We start from the raw sequence: 22,103 nt of genomic DNA on the forward strand, positions 1-22,103 counted from the left end.
ATCATTAAAGCATGTTTAAAATGCATGCATTTGTTGTTTAAAACAAAAAGCATGATGAGTTTCATTTAAAATACTACAATTTTAAATTATTTTTAATATAGGTATTGGTAAGTGTAATGGAAATGTGTATAATCCATATAAAGGAAATATATTTATTTAACATTTATTTAAGGTTGCATAGGGACAAATTCTCAATATTCACTAAAGCTTATTAGCATGACTGGTATTTAAATATTGGCGTTTTATTACAACCTGTAAAGTACTTTTTTCTAAACATCTCTAATTTCTAATCCTACCCAATACCTAAACCTAAACTACAACCTCACTAAATACTAATAGGCAGCAGATTAGAGTTTTTTTTTTTCTTTTTCTTTTTACGTGAAAGTCGTAGTTATTGGTGTGTTAATGGCAAGTATTGATTTATATATATAACTCAATGCATTTAGGCATGTAGACATGATCAAGACGAACTGCTGCATTTCAAACTGAGCATCAGAATGGAGAAGAAAGGTGATTTAAGTGACTTTGAACGTGGCATGGTTGTTGGTGGCAGACAGGCTTGTCTGAGTATTTCAGAAACTGCTGATCTACTGGGATTTTCACGCACAACCATCTTTAGGGTTTAAAGAGAATGGTCAGAAAAAGAGAAAATGTCCAGTGAGCGGCAGTTCTGTGGGCGCAAATGCCTTGTTTATGCCAGAGATCAGAGGAGAATGGCCAAACTGGTTCCAGCCGATAGAATGGCAAAAGTAACTCAAATAAGCACTCGTTACAACCGAGGTATGCAGAAGAGCATCTCTGAACACACAACATGTCCAACCTTGAGGCAGATGGGCTACAGAAGCAGGAGACCACACCGGATGCCACTCCTGTCAGCTAAGAACAGGATACTGAGACTACAATCTGCACAGGCTCACCAAAATTTGGACAATAGAAGATTGGAAAAATGTTGCCTGGTCTGATGAGTCTCGATTTCGGCTGCGACATTTGGATGGTTGGGTCAGAATTTGGAGTCAACAACATCTTCTGATGGCTACTTCCAGCAGGATAAAGCACCATGTCATAAAGCGTGCATCATCTCAGACTGGTTTCTTGAACATGACAATGAGTTCACTGCACTCAAATGGCCTCCACAGTCACCAGAGCTCATTCTAATAGAGAACCTTAGGGATGTGGTGGAACGGGAGATTCGCATCATGGATATGCAGCCAACAAATCTCCAGCAACTGCATGATACTATCATGTCAAAATAAACAAAAATCTCTGAGGAATATTTCCAGTACCTTGTTCAATCTATGCCATGAAGGATTAAGACAGTATTGAAGCAAAAGGTGCTCCAACCTGGTACTTATATGGTGTACCTAATAAAGTGGCCGGTGATATGTATGTATGTGCATATATAGTTTTTGTTGACTTTTGTCTGTTCTGTATTTGCCTTTTTTTGAAAGAATGTTTCAATTTCATCGATGAAGAGGTATTCAGAATAAAAATGGAAATATCAAATGATTATTATTGTTAGATTAATTAGGGTTATTTTCATGTTATCTTTAACTATAAAACTTAGTGCCGTTACAATCTTTAAAGTCTGTAAAAGTTCTTGTATGGCTTTATGCAGAATTGCTGCTGTTGTACATATATTTGTTCTGTTTTACAGTCTGCAGGCGAACAAGAAATATTTCTTTGAGCTCATTCATAAGCAGAATGGTGAAGGAACAGATCACGTGGAGGTGGCGGTGAGTGTGTATTTCTGACGCTCCTGTTGTCTGATGCTTGAACTCTGTTATGACACTGTTATGTATTTGCTTACAGTGGCAGCTCAAAGTGACTGGGAGTGGATTTGCAATCATCGATTCCAAGTTCATCTCGCTCTACACCAGTGAGTGTGTGTTATTTTGGGCTGTGGTTGCAGAAATGTCAGGGTAGTGTTAGGAGGCCTGGAATAGCAGCTCTCGTCCACAAACACACGCCCTGAAATAGAGCTAATGATGGGCGAGACTCTGCTGCACAAACCGTGTGTGTATTGCAAAAAAAATTACAAACTAAAAAACTGTATACATCTTTTGTTTCTCTTGAATTTAGCTCTTTTTAAACGTTGTGTTTAATGTTTTTCTCTAACATAAATGTGAATGTAGTCTTTTTTGGACCGTTATTGTAAGTTATTTTGTTTTATTTGCTCCAGATTTGGCTTCAGTACTGACTAATCTAATTGAGATGATAAAATATAATCAACAATAAAAACGTGAATGATAAAGCTTATTTATTTACCTTCTTAGTCCTCTCACTTTTAAATAACAAACATGCTACATCTCTCTATATTTAGGCTAAAACACTGCTTTATTTATTTATTTAGGCCTACTCATTTGTATTTATGTTTGTACTTTCATTTCAGTTGTCTTTTATTTCTTTAATTCTAATTGCCAAAATGAATCCTCATTGCACTTAACAAGTTTGCAATGATAATAAAGCTTTTTAACAAGTTTTAATGATTAATGTAGGAATTATAATGCTTTGCTACATTGTTTATCTTTGTTTACAAGTAGCAGAGTATTTACAGCTCCTGTATAGGCTATTTCTGTCCGTTCGCATCCTGTCCTTTTGTGCCCCCTGGTGGCATAGTTGCAAACTTCGGTCATACCTTAAAGCCGCCTTTACACCGCACACGACATTTGGACACGACTGTCGGAATCCGCCCCCTTGTGGCAGTCGCACAGAATTTTCAGTTCTGACGTGAACCATGGGAGAGAAGCTGTTCTCGCAGTGTCCTAAATGAAGGAGTGCAAAAGCAATTCTCCGTGGTTGAATGAATGAATGAATACTAGAAATTCAGACCGCTAAAAATATTGGTGGGAATGTGGAGACAACATAAAATTTATGTTGTAATTTTTATTACTTTATTACTTACATTTATGAATAGAAAGTCCTATTTCTCAACTCGCGCACACGGACCTGCTTGAACGACACTGGAATACATCACATCCGGTCGGCTGTTCGCATACGGTCTAGTCGCAGGAGTTCAAATATTATCCGCAGCTCAATTCGGATCCGAATTTTCCACAAACGCAGCTCCCGGACTACTCTCCATTGGAAATGATTGACTTCCTGTCTGTCGCTTGTCATGTGCAGTGGAAAGGAGGCTTAACAACACGTTCTAACTCCTTTAGAGTCGTGAAAGTAAAAGGCACTGTGGTAATGGACATATTAAAGTGTCACCTACTGGGTGAGCAATATCACAGTCAAAGCAGTGCAATATAGCTGTATATCGGCACTGGTGGGAGGCCACCTTAGTGTCCCACCAGTGATGATATACAGCCACATTGCACTGCTACGAGTGTGATATTGCGTTATACAACAGTTCAATGTCATAATCGTGCATATAAAAAAGAACATCAAACACGGAAAGTCTAAAACCCTTTTGTATTAGGAACTACTTGCTTCCGCCATTCATTCACATCTGCAGCTGACGTCAGAACAGCAGAAGCCGTTACTAATTCACCAACGTCACTTTAGAGCTAGTGTTTGAATGATTCTCTAGCGTAATGTCTCAAGTGATGACAAAACAGGCGATTTTACTTACATTTTAAGATTATAAGGCTGAACAGCATGAAATGTCACTAGTCTACCGAGATTTCCCAGTATATTCTCTGTTCCAATCAGGATATCACAATAATTAACCCTGAAAAACCCAGAGCAAAGCAAACGCTACCTGATTTGCAATAAGGAAAAACGCTAAACACATGCTAGCGTTTCTTTGTTCTTTTTGTTTGTCTCAGACAACCCAAGTTTCCCTGAAGTTCCAGGAGTCTCCCACAAATACATAGAGACTCCCGGATGGCAGCAAACGAGTGATAATCTCCCGGTAATCGCGCGTCTCCCTCCCGTTCCTCAAATACGCCTCCTCACCCCTCCCCACCGCGCATCCCTCCTCGCTCTTCAGACACGTCGCGCGCACTGTCAGCTGTCAGGGTTTAGAGCAGGGGTGAGCAAACTCGGTCCTGAAGGACTGGTGTCCTGCATAGTTTAGCTCCAACTCTAATCAAAGACACCTGAACATGCCAATCAGTATCTTCAAGATCCCTAGAAATCTATAAGCAGGTGTGATTGATTAGAGTTGGAGCTAAACTGTGCAGGACACCAGCCCTCCAGGATCGAGTTTGCCCACTCCTGGTTTATAGTCTGTATCGCACTGCTATCAGCCAATCAGATTCGAAAACCAGACAGAACTGTTGTGTGTGTGTGTGTGTGTGTGTGTGTGTGTGTGTGTGTGTGTGTGTGTGTGTGTGTGTGTGTGTGTGTGTGTGTGTGTGTGTGTGTGTGTGTGTGTGTGTGTGTTTATAAAGCATATATAAAAATTATACATTTAAATATTTATAGTATATATCTTATATGCATATATGTTATAAAATGGCATATTTATTAGAGTTTAGAGTATTTACTATAACCTAATTAAAATAGTTTGTCTTCATTGCTTTGTTTGTGTGCAGACGAGTCTTCTCTGAGGGCTGGAGATGTCAGTCACATTCCTCAGACAGCTGCCAGTCATGTGACTCCGCCCCCGAGGTCGCTTCAAACTCCGCCCCACGGTGTCGACATGCTGAGACCAGATCCACGAGACTTTTTTCATCAAAGTGAGAAATTTAGAGACAAACTCTAAACAAAAAGAACACACTAATAACACAAACCAAAAATGTATATTCTGTCATTATCTTCTCACCCTCAGATCATTCCAAACTGATTACACTGCAAAAAATGCTTTTATTACTTAGATTTTATTGTCTTCTTTTAATAGTCAAAATATCTAAAAAAAATTCTTAAATGAAGAAGCATTTTCTAGTCAAGCAAAAAATAGTCTTCTTTTAAGAAATAATGCGCCAAAATTAAGTTTTATCCCCTAAAACGAGCTAAATAATTTTATGTTTTAAGGAAAAACTCACTTAATATTGACATTATTTATTAAAACAAGACAATTTTTTTGCTTATCTAGAAAAAGCTTCTTGATTTAAGAATTCTTAGATATTTGAACTAGAAACAAGACAAAAAAATCTAAGTAAGAAAAGCATTTGCAGTGTAGATTTAGAAATATACATTCGGTGTCGAAATATAAACGAATATAAAATAAAATATAAATAAACAGTGAAGAATATTCACTGGAAAACCCTTTATTTAATCAGTGATGGTTCATGATGAACTCCAAAGAGTACAGTGTAAATATACTATAGTTGAACATTCTAACGTTGTAATATAATCATTGCCATCTGAAATTTCCTATTTCTTATACTTTAGATAATTTGTTTTACATTTGCTTTAGAAATTTGGTGTGTTTTATTTCTTGTTGGTTGCTTGTTGCTGAAGCAGAATTTAAAGGGACAGTTCACCCAAAAATAAAAACAAAAAAGTTCCTACGGATGACAATGGCTACTTCACTGCCATAAATGCTGGGTTGTTTTAACCCAAAGTTTGGTAAAATATGGTCAAATAGGTTAACTTTATTTTCAATTATATTTAGTTTATAATTATTTTTATAATTATATAATTATATTTATATATTAGTCAACCCAGCATTTTTTGCAGTGTAGTTTTCAGCATTAGTCTAAATATCTTTTATGTACATAAGGCTTGTACATGACCATTTATAGCACCAAACCTTTTCTTATGAAGGGCCAAAAAACAAACTTGATTGAGGGCTGTGGGCTGAAGGTAAATATACCAAACTGCATTACATTAATGCTTCCATGAGTAATTTCCTAAGGTTTAAAAATAACTACAAAACTTTGCTTAAAATTATCGAAGATATTCACCCCAACTGGTTCCCCTTCATTCTCCCTCTCTTCTCAAATGGGATGGTGGGTCAAATTAAAGGTTACCATGGGCCATAGACTAAATTTGGGCATCTCTGATTTATAGGGAAATGTTCAGGGAGAGAAGGATTTTGGCGCCGTCTTGTGGAAAAAGGATGCTAGTGCAATTTTTCCTCAACCTTTAAGACTTGAGAATTCTTTTGTCCAGCACATCTGATAATCTGTTTTAAATAATAATATTTGAGTGTTTTAATGTAGTTTTTCTTGTAGAATTGTAATTAATTTATTGGTTTATTGTGTCATGGTACAATATGTATGACTCCAGACTATGTAGTTAACATATTAATTTGGCCATATTTATTTTGTTAACCTCCCTTGGGATGTTCAGATCTTGGGTAAAGGGGTTGGGTTATCGTAACAAAATTAGAAAAAAAGGAAACTGTATTGGATATTGTTTTATTGTATGTACGTTTTTCTTTTCCTTGAAAAAAAAAATTATTATAAATTTTTATCATTATAATTTTTTTGATTCCAGAAGTTTTAGGCTTTTTTAAATTCTCTGAAATGCAAATCTATTAATTTAAACAGTTGTGTTTGTGTATTAGTTTTAATAAAAGTGTGTGTGTGTGTGTGTGTGTGTGTGTGTGTGTGTGTGTGTGCGCGTGCATGTGCGTGCGCGCGCGTGTGCGTGTGTGTGTGTGTGTGTGTGTGTGTGTGTGTGTGTGTGTGTGTGTGTGTGTGTGTGTGTGTGTGTGTGTAGTTCCATTACTGGACCAGGTGCGTTTGCATGGAGTTTTACCTGACTGTATCTATAACCCCAGCTACATCATTAAGGGTTATCCTCTGGTGCGCTACCAGGGCCTGCAGTTTGTAAGTACTTACCCACACACACTTTTATATCACATTCCTTTGTAAAGTTATAATGAATGTCATTTAGCTTGTGTGTGCATGATCTAATCTGATACAGGTGTACCTGACGTATGTGTATCCTAATGACTACACGCGACTCACACACATGGAGAGCGAAAACAAATGTTTCTATCGTGCAAACCCATATTACATGGAGAGGTAGAGACACACTGATGCACTACAGTTCATATTTCAATGATTTTTTTATTCTTATCTTCACTCTGGTTCCAATTATTTTATAGAACACAGTTAAAACAGTAATATTTAGAAATATTAATACATTTTTAGTATCTGAGTGTAATTTCTATGATATAAATTATACTAATATTTTGCGCTATAGGTGAATTGGATATACTAAATTGGCCATAGGGTATAAATGTGTGTGTGTGTGTGTGTGTGTGTGTGTGTGTGTGTGTGTGTGTGTGTGTGTGGGTGTTTCCCAGTACTGGGTTGCAGCTGGAAGGGCATTCGCTGTGTAAAACATATGTCAGAATAGTTGGCGGTTCATTCCGCTGTGGCGACCACTCATAAATGAGGCACTAACCCAAAGGAAAACTAGTAAAGGTGTACTGTCCTCTTTGATTCACCTGTTGTGTTATAATCTCATCTGAACTTGTTTCTTTTTAGATACGGCTTCTCAAACTACATTCAAATGGATGTGCCTGAGAAGGAGGAGCTTTCCCTCAAATTTAAAGGTACAGCAAACAGCAAGTTTTTGGAGAGTGTTTATTTTTCATTAGTCTTTACATTCACATTGCATTGAAGTAAATGCTGATCTTAACACCCACAAACACCACCGCTGTAGTTTTGAGGTTTCTTTAGAGAATGTTCAGGCCACAACATTTTGAATTTAAGCAACGGGGCCTTTTTAAGTTTGAGTGTTTCGTGTGCTGTTGATAAGCGCATATGTTTTGACTGTCTTAATTTATAAACACAGTCTGTTTTTGCATATAATTTAATGCCTCATTTCCAATAAGTGGTATGGTGCAATTTAGTATAGTACAGCATCATTCTGCACAAATTTTGCTTCTTGGCATGTGGCTGTTTGTCAGAAGAAGAGGCAGGCACTACACACAAGTGAAGGTTCACTGTAAACCAGGCATGTCTAAACTCGGTCCTGGAGGGCCGGTGTCCTGCAAAGTTTAGTTCCAACCCCAATCAGACACACCTGGGCTAGCTAATCAAGCTCTTAGAAACATCCTTGCAGGTGTGTTGAGGCAAGTTGCAGCTAAAATCTGCAGGACACCGGCCCTCCAGGACAGAGTTTGGACACCCCTGCTGTAAACCAATAGCATTCAGCAGAGAGTCTAAGGGCCTACTCACACTATGTCATACGTACCGTGCCCAGGCCTGTTTCCCGGATCGTTTGAGAAGTGTGAGTGCGCTGAATCGGGCTCAAGCACGGTTCACTTGGCCAGCCCTGGCCCGGTTGGAAGAGGTGTGCCTGAGCGCGGTTCACTTGGGCTTTGGCGCGGTACGCTTGTGTGTGAGAGCAAAACGCGGCAAAGCCCGAAACTGAAAGCGAGACGTGACTTTTAAGCGGCTTTTTCATATGGATTTATTAATCATTCTTACTGTTCAGTGAACGCAAACTGCCGTCATTTATTAAAGACGCAAACTCCTCACTTCACGACAGCTGCGCACCTTTAGCAGACCTCCTCATTCCTGCAGCACGAGAGCTTTATGATTGTTTATGAGCGCCAAAAGTGGCGGATCTGTTCGGCGAAATATCTGACTGCGTGTCCCCGCATCTCTAAGGACTGTTTGGCGAAATATTTGACGGCATATCAAACGACTGAAATCTCCACTGTGCTGCTGAGTGAGAGAGCGCTTCTCACTGAACAGCCCAGCAGCGATGACGTAAGCGTGCCGAAGCCCGTTTGTGGTGTGAGCGCGGGCCGTCGGTGGAGACGGGAGGGGGGACAAGCGTGCTTTGGCCCGGTTCGAGGCAACTGTACCTAGTGTGAGTACGGCCTAACTCCACCTGTTTGGTATCATACTTATGTGCCAGATACCTTATTGACCTTATTCTAAAATGCGGAAGTGCGCCTGTTTTCGCGATTGTCTTAGAACTTCCGATTCAGTCGCCTATGGGAGAAATGACTAGGAATAATAAACGGCAGAAAACGGTCAAACTACTTGCTCTACAAACAATCGTTTGCATGACTATATAGACCAAGTAGAATAATATAATAAGAAAATATCAAATTGCAACATCAAGTAGCGTAATGAGCAGGTTTTAAAGTCAAAAAATGAATGGAAGTGAATGAGACCGGAAGTCTCAAGCCAAAAAGATTCAAATGGCAGCGCCCGCTCGTCAGCGAAGAATAAGGTGAATAAAAAGGTCTCAAAAAAAAGGTGAAAACCCTGGTGGTTATGTGAGTTGATTAAAGCAACCTGAGAATGATTACTGGCTAGAGGTCATTCACCTATCCTTCCCCTCACTTTCCTGTTTGTAACTCCACTGTCCTGTCAATTTAAAAGTAACAACTCCAGGGGAAATAGAGGTATGTAATGGTAAGATATTTTGCTAATGTTGACAGTGGAAACAGAAATAAATGCTTACTGTAAAGTACTTTACAGCAGTGGTTCTCAAAGTGGGGGTCGGGTCCCCCTGGGGGGTCGCGAGACAATGAGAGAGGGGTCGCTTGGTTATTTCCAAAATATCATATATTATATTGAACTATTATAATTATCATATTTTATCAATTATTATATTTTATGTGTGACCCCTGGGGTTATTTTGCTAGATTAACGTCTCAACAATAGTGTTAGTTGCAGCAGATTGATTTTGCAGTACAGTATTAAACTTTGACACCTTTATGGCACTCTCATACATTAAAAATTATGGCCACGACTAAACAAGGAGGATGTTCTCCAATTGGCTCCAAGTCTCCAAAATTAAACCAAGAATAGTCTTGTGCCATAAACATTGTGCTCACCATTCTCATTAAGTGAGGTTAATATTAAATTTAACAAATGAATAATGATTATTAAAAAAGATATGGTTGTAAGACTGTTGAACTTTTTTGTGTTGCCAATATGCTTGTTTCTATAGTTCCTATTGGTGTGTGTGCGCCATTGAGTGCAATATTTCTATGCTTATAACCACCTCCGAGCATATTGGGGGTTGCGAGTCACTGGAGTTGTTATTTTAGGGGTTGCGGGCTGAAAAGTTTGAGAACCCCTGCTTTACAGAACCTTTCTGCTCAGTGGAAAGCAGCCATTAAATGTGGCAAGTCTTTAAAATACACGCTGATGTTGTGTTTATTTTTGTCAGAGCAACTGAGGCACAATCTGTAAAGTCTCCACCCTCTTTTGATGCATTTTGTTTCTTTTATTGCATTAAATCAATCAGCTTGATGGTTGTGAACTGTCAGAAAGGTTCCTCATTCCCCATTTTAACACGTCTAATGTTTGTTTTCTTTAAGGAGACACCATGCTTGGAAAAGCTGCAAACATTGGCAGAAATAAAGATAAAGATTTTCAGAAATCTAGAGAGAACGGTGAAAAGCAGCAAATTGATGGAATGGAGAAGAAGAAGAAGGTTCTCTCTGATTATGGCGACGATTATGATGATTATTCAATGAATAGACGGCGCAAACTCTTCTCCGTCCAGAAACATAGTGTGATTAGAAGAAAGAGAAACGATGGAGAGCTAAACATCAGAAATGAACAAGAGAACCAACCTAAAGAGATCCAAAAACTGCCTGAAGAAGCATACAAGGAACCCCAACCGAGAAGGAAGAAGAAAAGGAGACTGCCCCAACAACAAAACCTGGAGGATCAACAACATCCTCAAAATGCACCTTCAGAGGTAAAAAGCTACAACCAAGGAATAAAACAAGCTTATGCTGTGGACAAAATACCTGAGCAGCAGAATCCAGAACGGTTTCAGGAAAAAACCCACCAGAGATTTAAGGAAAAACATCTACAAGCTGATGGGTCGATGGTTAAGAATGATCGAATTCACCGTCTTAAAGCCCATTACGTCAATAGTAGCAATGTGAATCCAAACCCTGCTATAGTCAGAGATGTTCCCATTGAGAAAGTTCGAGAAGCTATTGATCTAAAGGAAAAATCCATAAAAAAACCTGCCATGCTTAATGAGGTCGAGATTGAACATCCTGAATCGAATGGAATGGATAATCGGAAAGTCTTTCTTGGAGAACATGTCTACAAAGCACGCAAGAACTCATCGAATGTGGTGGAACTAAAAAAACACAAGGTGAAGAATGCTACATATGAATATTTGCATGGAGGTGAAGTCAAAGCAGACGCAATGAAGAAACCCAAATACCGTGAACAAAAAGTAGATCGAGTGGTTGTAGTTGACAACCGAATAGTCGAGCATAACAATAAAGCTCATAATAATATTGCAGTTCTCCAAAAACCACACCAAAACATGCTGTATAACCAAACCAGTGAGCACAAGGATCAAGCATTTAACAACCGCTGGGGTCACGCCAATGAGGATAGAAATGGAGTTGAGAAACCGATACAGGATAATGCCATGCACGTAAAAGAGACTGAAGATAATGGAGATGAAGAAGACGCTTGGGTAAATCAGGGTTTGTCGGAGGAAGAAGACTACGAGCTTGTTCACAGGCCTGCGTTTGACGTGGAAGTCAAGTGGAATCAGACGTTTCATGCTAAACTTCTGGATCTGCATTCAATGCGCTCTGATTGGATCGATCTGAAGTGTAACGTGTCTGGAAACCTGATGCTCAGCGAATCAGAAGCCTTGTCTGTAGTGGACGCTTTCATGAAGGAACTAAACAAGAAGTACCCAAGGTAGGAAGAGTGTTTTCACTTTATAGAATCACATTTTTGAGGACTCTGAGTGTAACAAGTGAGTTACATTTTGGGGACAGTGTTGTGTGTTTCCACTGATTTTTACAAAATTTTACAAATAATGCCAGAACACATTATTCATACATCTTAAAGCAGCATAGTTTATTTTTGATCAATTATGCTTTTGAAATAAATCGTTTGAGGGAATCATAATTTTTTTGGCAGAATTAAACACCTATAATAATATCCAACTCCCCTTGTTCGTGTGGGTTTCATCTGGGTGCTCCAGTTTCCCCCACAGTCCAATGACATGCGCTATTGGTCAACTGAATAAACTAAATTGGCGGTAGTGTATGTGTGTGAATGAGTGCGTATGGATGTTTTCCAGTGATGGGTTGCGGCTGGAAGGGCATGCGCTGTGTAAAACATATGCTGGAAAAGTTGGCGGTTCATTCCGCTGTGGCGACCCCTGATGAAAAAAGACACTTAAGTCGAAGGAAAACGAATGAATGAATGAATATCATCCTATTCTGAACATTTTGATTAATCTCTGACATAACTTGTTGCCTCTGTGTGTATGTAGGCAGTTCTCTCTACATCGTATTGTAAATGTTGAGAAGAAGCCTGATTATAACCGAGGCAGTAGATATCTGCTGGAGCTGGACCTGCTGGAGGCTTCAGGACGGCATCTGCGCCTAGGCCAGTATGTCTTTGTAAAACGAACAGACGATTGGGGCTCTCAAAGAAAACAAAAGCCTCAGGACACAAAACTTCAACTCTGCAATCCATATACCTTTTACTGGAACCCGACTGCTACTGTCCACTTCATCATCCCAGGTAAGAATAAATAAATAAATTTAGCAGGATATGCATTTAGAAATCAATAAATACATTTTATTGATGTGTAGACGGTGGTATGAGAAAAGTGTTTGCCCTCCTACTAATTTCTTATTTTCTTCTGCATGCTTGTCACATTTTAATGTATCCGATCATCAAACTAATTTCAATATTTGTCAAAAATAACAAAGTAAAGGTTTTTATTATTAAGGGAAAACAAAATACAATCTGCATACCCCTGTGTGAGAATGTTGCCAAAATCACTCTGGACCTCTCACACCCAGCACACTGCCTCTGCTACTTTGCACTTTTGCCATACTGCACCTAATTGCAGTACAATAAATACCTCAACTTGGTCATATTCTGGAACAATAGGATATATGGTAATTGTTCACAGTTTATTATTGTCTATTTATTCAATTTATCTTGTACTATATTAGTTAAATGTTTAGTTTATGTCTAGTGTGTGTCATATTTTTGTTTTTAAATTGCACATTGGAGTATGGGAGAAACGCAATTTCAGTCTGCTGTGTAATGTACTGTTGCATGGTTTGATTGACAATAAAGTTGACTTGACTTGACTTGAACTGTTATCGACGCTACAGAGCACTGCTCACCAGAACAGCCCGACACAGAAACCGTTTCCTCCCTCAGGCAATCAATCTCATGAACACTTGATAATAATAATTGTGGAACAAACATCACTGCTTGCCACACACTTTTATACACATATACACTTATTTAACAACACACTTTACATGCCAATTTGCACAGCTGCACATATAACATTGTATTTAGTAATATAGCTCTACATACACTTGTCTATTTGTATATTTGCATTTACTTCTTGCTGCTTTTTTATATATTAATTATCTGTTTATTGTCCTGTCTCTGTAATTCTGTTGCACTGTAGAAGCTCTGTCACAAAAACAAATTCCTCGTATGTGCGAACATACCTGGCAATAAACCTCTTTCTGATTCCGATTCTGATAGATATGTCCTCCAAACCCCCCTCAGACCAAAGAGGCTTAACTTAGTATTAATTCATTGTGTTCTTGTCTTTTAGTGGCACATTTTTATCCAAGCTGGAACCATACAGAATGTACTGTGCTGTCTGTACCATGAATGTTTCTTTTATATCTTACAAAATATATCTTAAAAATGAATGGTCTGTGTTTGTGTGTGCAGTGAAGAACCAGGCTCGCTGGGTGAAGCAGTTAATTTCCGACATGGAAGAGATCTACCGCATCACTGGAGATCAGAACTTCAACATCATCATCACGGACTATGAAAGCACTGATATGAACATAGAAGAAGAACTGCTGAACTCTTATATACCCAGGTACAGTTACAGATTCACAATAATACTCTGAACTTCTGATTCCATCATTAAAGGTGCAGTAGGTGATCTGCTAAAATGCTAACCGCCATATTATCTTTGGACAGCAGGGAGGGACTGTGATTCAAAGCCACACCCCCTGAAATCGCGTTTATTCCTTGTCAACACAAGCCCCTTTCACACATACAGACCTTTCCGGAAAATTGCCGGCAATTTTCCGGAAAGGTCTGTATGTGTGAACAGGTCCTTTTTGAAAATACCGGTAAATTCGTTCTGGCTATTTTCTGGAAAGAGAAGTTGTAAGATTACCGGTAATTTGCCGGAATGCTGCGCTGTGTGAATGCAGAAGGAAGATTGCCGTAATAAGCGCGTGCACGTCTAGAACGTGCTGACGTGAGACGTCTGCTTTAGCCAATCACAACAGTCAGACGCATTTACGTCCGAGCGGTTTGTGAGAATAAAAGCCTTTGAATATTTTTCCAGACACATTTAGCGGCTAGAAGTTAGTCAGATCACGTTTATATGTTCTTCTTAATGCCAACTGTGTAAATAATCATCGATGAGATGCTTATGGTAAGCCGTTGTTTGTTCACCTTCAAGCTTTGCGTGTGCCTGTGAAACAGCCTGTGAGCGCCTGCACACGCACATATTATGAACATCTCGACATGCGAAAGTGATCCTGTGAAAGTTGTTCACAATATTGATCATCCACAGAGTTTGTAATTTAGTCAAATGTTTACAAACACAAGCGCAGCCGTTTAAAGCTCATTTGTGGTAAATGATGTAAGAATTTACCGGTATTTTAGAATGGATGTGTGAATGCTCTTTTCCGGAAAAATTCCGTAACGTCCTCGCCTGTGTGAACATCGCTTTTTTGAATATACCGGTAAAGTCGTTCCGGAAATTTTCCAGATATTTACCGGTAACACTGTGTGAAAGGGGCTACAGGCTTGCTTGGTTTGAGACTTGTGGAGCTGCGCATCGATGAATTTGCTCTTCAGTGTTTGAACTTTCAGTGGTTAAAATTAAACCACACCGATCTGAACAAAACTAAACAACTCTGGAAACTGGACTGACACGTTTCAGTTTACTAGAACTTCTGTGTTAAGCTGCTTTGACACAATCTACATTGTAAAGGCGCTATAGAGATAAGCATGAATTTAATTTAATTGAATTAATATCAGCTGCACATATTGTGATTTCAAGCATGTTTTTTTTTAGTAGACCACAACCTTTGTGCGGAAGTGGTGTACATGTTTTCACCCTGGTTTTGTGCATACGGCATGTTTATAAATGAGACCCACTGTTCTAATGCTCCATGTGCTTGGAAAATGTAAAATGAGAGCTCACTTTGACTTCCTTTCTATTGTGTGTCCTTTGATTCAGGTATCAGTACCTCAGGTTGAGCGGAAACTTTGAGAGATCGGCCGGACTGCAGGCAGGAATTGACCTCATTACTGTAAGTTTAAGATTCACAATCATTCACACAGCAGACAAATGCTTGAAATTCTGCAATCTGTGTTAAAACATGACACTAAAGCTTCAGTAAAAAAACTAGTGAATGTCACTCGGTTGATTCGTAAAGGGCTGAATGTCTGTCTCTCTGTCAGGATGATAACAGCATTGTGTTTCTCTGTGATCTGCACATCCATTTTCCACCGGGCTTCATTGACACTGTGAGGAAACACTGTGTGGAGAGACGCATGGCCTTCGCTCCTATTGTCATGAGACTAAACTGTGGAGCTACGCCTCAGGAGCCTGATGGTATAGTCTTACAAACACAGCCTGATAAGAGTTCAATGCAGGTCAAGAGGATTTGTATAGCACTGCTTTAATAATGTCAAAAACATGTACATTGCTGTTCAAAAGTTTAAAACTTTCCTTTCTGAAACGGGTAGGTCTTATACATGGCTGCTGGTTTAGGCTGATTTTTTTGCTAGTCATGAGCTGGTTTAAGCTGGTTCTTGATTGTCATGAGGTAGTTTAAGCTGGTCATGAGGTAGTTTAAGCTGGTTCTTGCTTGTCATGAGGTAGTTTAAGCTGGCTCTTGCTGGTCATGAGCTAGTTAAAGTGGTCCTTGCTGGTCACAAGCTGTTTTATGCTGGTTCTTGCTGATCATAAGGTGGTTTAAGCTGGTTCTTGCTGGTCATGAGGTTGTTAAGGTGGTCCTTGCTGGTCGCAAGCTAGTTTGAGCTGATTCTTGCTGGTCATAAGGTAATTTAAGCTTTTTCTAGCTGGTTCTGGTTAGTCATGAGCTGGTTGAAGTCATTCTTGCTGGTCATGAGGTAGTTTAAGCTGGTACTTTCTAGTAATGAGCTGGTTAAGGTGGTCCTTGCTGGTCACAAGCTGTTTTAAGCTGGTTCTTGCTGATCATAAGGTGATATAGGCTGGTTCTTGCTGGTTATGAGGTTGTTAAGGTGGTCCTTGCTGGTCACAAGCTAGTTTAAGCTGGTTCTTGCTGGTCATAACAAGGTGGTTTCAGCTTGTTCTAGCTGGCTCTAGTTAGTCATGAGCTGGTTGAGGTGGTTCTTGCTGGTCACAATGTAGTTTAAGCTGGTTCTTGCTGGTCATAAGCTGGTTGAGGTGGTCTTTGCTGGTCACAAGCTGTTTTATGTTGGTTCCTGCTGATCATAATGTGATTTAAGCTGGTTTTTGTTGGTCATAAGGTGGTTCTTGCTGGTTATGAGCTGGTTTAAGATGGTTTCTGCTGATCCTGAGCTGGTAAATGTGGTTCTTGTTGGACCTGAGATGGTTTAAGCTGGTTCTTGCTGATCATAAGGTGATTTAAGCTGAATCTTTCTGGTCATGAGGTGGTTAAGGTAGTTGCTGGTCACAAGCTGGTGTAAGTTGTTTTTTTTTTTTTGCTGGTCATAAGGTGGTTTAAGCTGTTTTTTGCTGATCCCTAGCTGATAAAGATGGTTCTTGCTAGACATGAGCTGGTTTTAGCTGGTTTAAGCTGGCTTTTGCTGGCCATGAAGTGGTTAAGGTAGTCCTTGCTGGTCACAAGCTAGTTTAAGCTGGTTTTTGCTGGTCATAAGGTGGTTTAAGCTTGTTCTAGCTGGGTCTAGATAGTCATGAGCTGGTTGAGGTGGTTCTTGCTGGTCACGAGCTGGTTTAAGATGGTGCTTGCTGATTGTTAACTCTTTATTAGTATTAGTAGCTCATTAATTTATGTAACTTGGTATCAAAGTCTAACATGTAGCTTAGGAAATACTAACAATGCTAAAAATGCTAAAGCATGATCAAAACACGCTAGTAGCATAATAAAATGTTATCTTTTAAAACATCATAGTAACATGTTGGTTCATGCAACGAATTGTGCAACATGTTAATTCATACCAGCAATGTACTAACCATGTTAGCAACTTGGTAATTTACATTAGCAAATTGGTAAAACATGCTAGGAAAGTGTTAGAAATCTTCTAATCTGTTACCTAAACCATATTAGGTACATGTTAATCATATTGAATCATATAAGCAAAGTGTTAATGTTAGAAATATTTAAGCCAAAATCAAATTTTGTCCCCTCATGTGTTTTTAATGTGTAGGTTACTGGGAGGTCAATGGATTTGGACTTTTGGGCATTTATAAGTCAGACCTGGACCGTATTGGAGGCATGAACACTAAAGAGTTTACTGACCGCTGGGGAGGAGAAGACTGGGAACTACTGGACAGGTCAGTCATGAAAAAAACTACATTAATGCCACACTTACATCATTTTATCAGTGAGCACAGCAATTCACATCACAGGCACTCAGGGCTGTTCATGGGAATAAATTTTTGGTGCTAAATATCCTGTAATATTTATATAAAGAGCCAAAAATTCTCTTGGTGATCAGCAAAAAAAATTACTTTCCCAAAAACACTTTATAAAGAGAATACACTGATGACAGATCCAAGTGTCGTTTTGAACAAAATTAAAAAGTTGCTATTTTTCAGTCATGTTTATGTACATTTTTATATGACAAGTTCTGACCCATTCTGGGGTGCGTTTTCCAAAATCATCATTAGCCAACTAAGGTCGCAGGTTCCATCGTTACGAACATAGTTCTTTGATTTGCCGTTTCCCAAATTTATTGTTCCAACGAACATTTCCAAACTGCATCGCAAAGTTGTGCACTTGCAACTACAGCCCTGGAGCTTTAGTTAGAAACATAGTTCCTGACTGTGTTCTATTCCCACTGATCCTCCCTATGCCCTATTCATTTAGAGCGTTTTAACATTTAAACTTGGAATTATTAAAAATAAAAAAAAACATTAAAGTCATCTCTCTTAGGTGTAATTTGCCTTCAAAGTATTTTTACAATTTCGTTTTAGCAATCTTCATGTTTACAATAGCGCTTGCTTCGCAGTGCACTTTGAAAACATTGATTTCATTTTGAACACAACCTCATGGTGAAAGCTATAGGTGACCTGTTATTTAAAAGCGGAATTTATGTTACGTCTCCAAAGCTTGTGAAAACAAAAATATATAGCATACATTAATTATTTTAATTTATAGTGGGTTATTTATTAAGTATCTGTACTGTATATGACATTGGCCTGTTGGTTAGAACGTTTCTGCAGTGGTTTACAAGTGTCAAATTGTAAAAGACTTTTAAAAAATAAAAGATAAATAAATAAACAATATCCTACTTAATACTAATAAAAATTGTCATCGTCATTAATATTATTATTAAAGTTTATTAAAGGATTTTTTCATTTCCTAATAAATAATAAATATTACATTTCGTTTTTTAATAAGTAGCCTCATTTATTTATTTATTTATTTATTTATTTATGTAATTTATATATGATATTAGAATACATGTCAGCTTTTGTAAGTGATTTTAAGTTTTAGAATAGAATTATGTTCTCAATAATATTAGTAAAGCAAACATTGGCCCCTATATGTGCCATTTACATATATTTCAATTAATATGGAAAGCGAGTGCACGTTTTTACCAAAACTAATATTGGATTTTTTTAAGCGTCTGCATGTAAACAATATAATTTGCACAAAGAAATGATGGGGTTCTTCTCTAAAGAAGTTGTTACCACCCTGTTTAGAGCATCATCATGGGCGTTTTACGTTATAACCAACGTGGTTCAAGCGATGGATCTGCGACAGAAAAACTACGAGTTTTGGGAAACACTCGTCACTACATTGTTCTTTTCCCAAAGGATGCATCGTACTATGATAGTTCAGCTGCGAGTTACGTCGTTGTTTGGGAAACGCACCCCTAACCAAGAGTTTTTTTGGAAACAACTTAATTTTAAGTGGATTGAACCTAAAACAGTTAATTTAATCAATTTGTGATGCAACAATGCATCACAGTGTATAAAGATGCAGAAGTGTAAATTTCTTGTGTGTTTTGTGAAGAATCCTCCAGGGTGGGCTGGAGGTGGAGCGGCTCTACCTGAGGAACTTCTTCCATTATTTCCACTCAAAGCGAGGAATGTGGAACCGGCGGACGCTGCGCAACACGTAAACCCCATTAACAAGGCTTACCAAAGCACTTTAAACTTTTGCCAGACCTCAGGACATTCTGGATGCTTGTTCTAGATCACATCCAACTGAAGGCAATTTCGAGGTAATAACTGGTGGAAACACACAGAGACTCAGGTCTCGTCTGAGACGTTTGGATTGTGTAACACTGAAGTCTCCAGCTGCTATGAGAGCATGTCAGGGTTGAAATGCTTCTTTAATGCTGTCAAGAAAACTGAACTGAACTGCAGGTCACTGAAGGCTTTACTTCCAGGTCAATAATATGCCTTAATAGCGTTCGGGTGAGTTTTCTGTTCTGACAGGCAGAAAGATGACGCTAATGAGATGTAAATACTACGAATATGCATATTTATTGAGGTAGCCAATAGTCTTGGGTGAGGGGGATTGAATTTGCACATTGTTTTTTTGTTTGTTTTTTAATACTGTAAGTGACCAGAGGAATTGAACGAATTGGTGGCCAAAACCAAAGAGATGTGCAATATTCAGAATCAAATAAAGTGGATTATTTCAGGTTACTAACGCTGTTTTCAGGTCAGTCTCTTTATACCACATTTAGGTCATGTATCATTCCCGAAAAGTCCAAAAGAAAGAAGAAAGAAATTATATTTTGCTTAAAGAATCTATTTTTTCATAATCTAAAATGACTTAACTTCCAATTTCTCACTCTAATATAGACAAAGATGCATTGTTATTGAATTATAATTAGAATGTATGTGCATCTAATGATCTATAATTAAAAAAAGGAATACTTATCATAATACAGCACTGGAATAACTTAAATATTGGATGTTTATTATGCATAATGTCATTTATTTCAGAAGTGTGTGAAATAATCTGGGCATATTTTATAATGTTTACCATTTATAATGATGTTTAAGGATTAAAAATGCCTTTTTTTGTACAGAATCAATGGATTTTCCTGCATTCTGAACGTAGGCAGGCAGTTTATCTGTGTTCGAGAAACATTCCAGCAAGTAAACTCCAAATCAGACTTGGTCAACATGGTGCAGTATTAATTCAGACAAATTCAATCCAATGCATTGTCATCAAACACACAAAGACAGACTGCGATGTGCTTTTTGCTGTATGGGTTCTCCATTGCTTTGATAAACCACTGGCTAACTCTTGCCTGATGAAAGCGGCCATCATATGTGCTTTATGTGTGTTTAATTTTGCGGAAATCAGATGGAAATATCTTCTATACACTGTTTTGAAGGGATCTGGTGCTGTTTTACAGAGATTCTTTTGAATGGTTACACATGCTGTAAATGTCACTGCCTTTTGTGAATGTATAGAATGAAACGCATTATAGATCTGACAGTCAATAGTGCATTGCTTATGAAATCAAGTTGTTGTTTTTTTTTATGAATTTATTTTTTGTTTTTGTTTGTTTTTTTAAGTGAAGGATCTTCTTGAAGGGCTTAAATATGGAAACCTTTAACTTGTGGATGTGGATCACCAGCAATCTAAAAATAAAACATTTCTTCAGGTTGAAGTTGAGGTGTGTTTTTGACCATCACTGATTATACATCACTTGCGATATTTTTAATTATTTATTATTATTTCAATAATTGTTAACGAAAAAATATTACATCAACTTTAAAACTTACATAGCATGGGTGTTACATTAGGCAAATTACATTGTAAATAGGGATGCAACGATTAACCGATTTCACTATTAACTGCGCTTTAATTCATCACGGTTAATTAATCGTGAAGGCTTCTCAACACTGTGTTTCTGCATAGAACAAAACTGAGGCAACTTAATAAAGTTATGCCAACTGAGTGCTAGTTTGATGTTCCCAGCTTGTACACCATGCACAGTGGATTAACTATGGCTGAGGATATTAACTAAGGGCCAGTCAGTTCGTTATTTCCAATAGAGGCGCGTTGCTTGCATATATGGAGCGACGGACTCGTGCTTTCCAGAGGCACCTACTAGTTGAAAGAATGCCGCAAGCCTAAAAAAAACAAAATGAAAAATACCAAACAATTTTGTTATATAGTTGATCAAAAGGTTCAGCAGCCTCTGACTACATTTCTTCACTGTAAAAGGGAAATACTTGGCTATTATTTAACTTAGGATTTACATTAGACAAATACTACTTATTTATTTATTAATTTGTTTATTGATTTTTAATGTAATTTATTTTAATTGTATTTATTTATTATTTTTATTTAAAAATTTATTTAAATTTATTTGTTTATTTATTTTAAATTCATTTATTTAAGTATTTATATTTTTCATTTATCTTTGATTTATTTACATTAAATTAATTTATTAAAATATATATTCATTTATTTAAATTTTATTTATTTATATTAATGCATTTTTTATTTATTTAAAATAATTAAGTGTTTTTAAGTAATAATTTTTATTTTTTTATTTTATTTGTTTATTTTCAGTGTAATATTATTACTTATGTTTAAATGCAATTGTTTTTCACTTATTTTTAAATCCAAAGAGAATTGGACTATTGTTTGTTTTTTATTATTATTTTGTGCCGTATACTTTGATTACAGAGCAGCAATAAATAACACTTTAAAATATAAGGAGTTTTCATGTGATTTTCTAAACTAGCAGCATTTTAAAATTAATGAATATAACCGGGATTATTCCTCACACTATAATCGCACAACCAAAATCTATAATCGTTGCATCCCTAATTGTAAACGTGCTGTAAGTAAGTGTTTGACATTTCTAAAACATGAAAATACCATAATATATTTGGAGATATTAAGGAAACATGCTAAGTGAACATTCTTGTTTAACTGAAAAACAGTACTGAAGTCAGATATTTTGCTTTGAATGTGCGTTACATGCCAGGACGGCTGTCTTTGTTTTGGTCGTTTAGCCTGCCCAATGTCAGTTCAGCCAATTATATTTCAGCACTCCGGGTTGCCTTGGTTAAAAAACAGCATATTTCATTCATTCAGTCAG

General features: G+C 37.6%; 1 protein-coding gene across 2 annotated transcripts in view; it reads left to right on the forward strand.

The window, feature by feature from the left end:
• The window catches only part of b4galnt3b (beta-1,4-N-acetyl-galactosaminyltransferase 3b), a 55,919-nt gene extending 35,262 nt beyond the window's left edge, over positions 1-20,657 (forward strand). The window contains exons 8-20 of one of the 2 annotated variants that reach the window (XM_087292788.1): positions 1,655-1,733; positions 1,810-1,876; positions 4,482-4,625; positions 6,556-6,665; positions 6,763-6,863; positions 7,332-7,399; positions 10,136-11,498; positions 12,082-12,335; positions 13,524-13,677; positions 15,061-15,133; positions 15,285-15,438; positions 17,223-17,349; positions 19,037-20,657. In XM_087292788.1, the coding sequence (XP_087148914.1) occupies positions 1,655-1,733; positions 1,810-1,876; positions 4,482-4,625; positions 6,556-6,665; positions 6,763-6,863; positions 7,332-7,399; positions 10,136-11,498; positions 12,082-12,335; positions 13,524-13,677; positions 15,061-15,133; positions 15,285-15,438; positions 17,223-17,349; positions 19,037-19,145 (2,803 nt within the window). In that variant the 3' untranslated portion in view covers positions 19,146-20,657. The remainder of the gene's footprint in view (positions 1-1,654; positions 1,734-1,809; positions 1,877-4,481; positions 4,626-6,555; positions 6,666-6,762; positions 6,864-7,331; positions 7,400-10,135; positions 11,499-12,081; positions 12,336-13,523; positions 13,678-15,060; positions 15,134-15,284; positions 15,439-17,222; positions 17,350-19,036) is intronic. The other variant, XM_087292789.1, reaches the window with a different exon arrangement.
• Positions 20,658-22,103: the final 1,446 nt, after the last annotated feature.

The sequence above is a fragment of the Danio rerio genome, chromosome 18 (genome assembly GCF_052040795.2).
Source record: "Danio rerio strain M-AB ecotype USA chromosome 18, GRCz13ab, whole genome shotgun sequence".
NCBI lineage: Eukaryota > Metazoa > Chordata > Actinopteri > Cypriniformes > Danionidae > Danio > Danio rerio.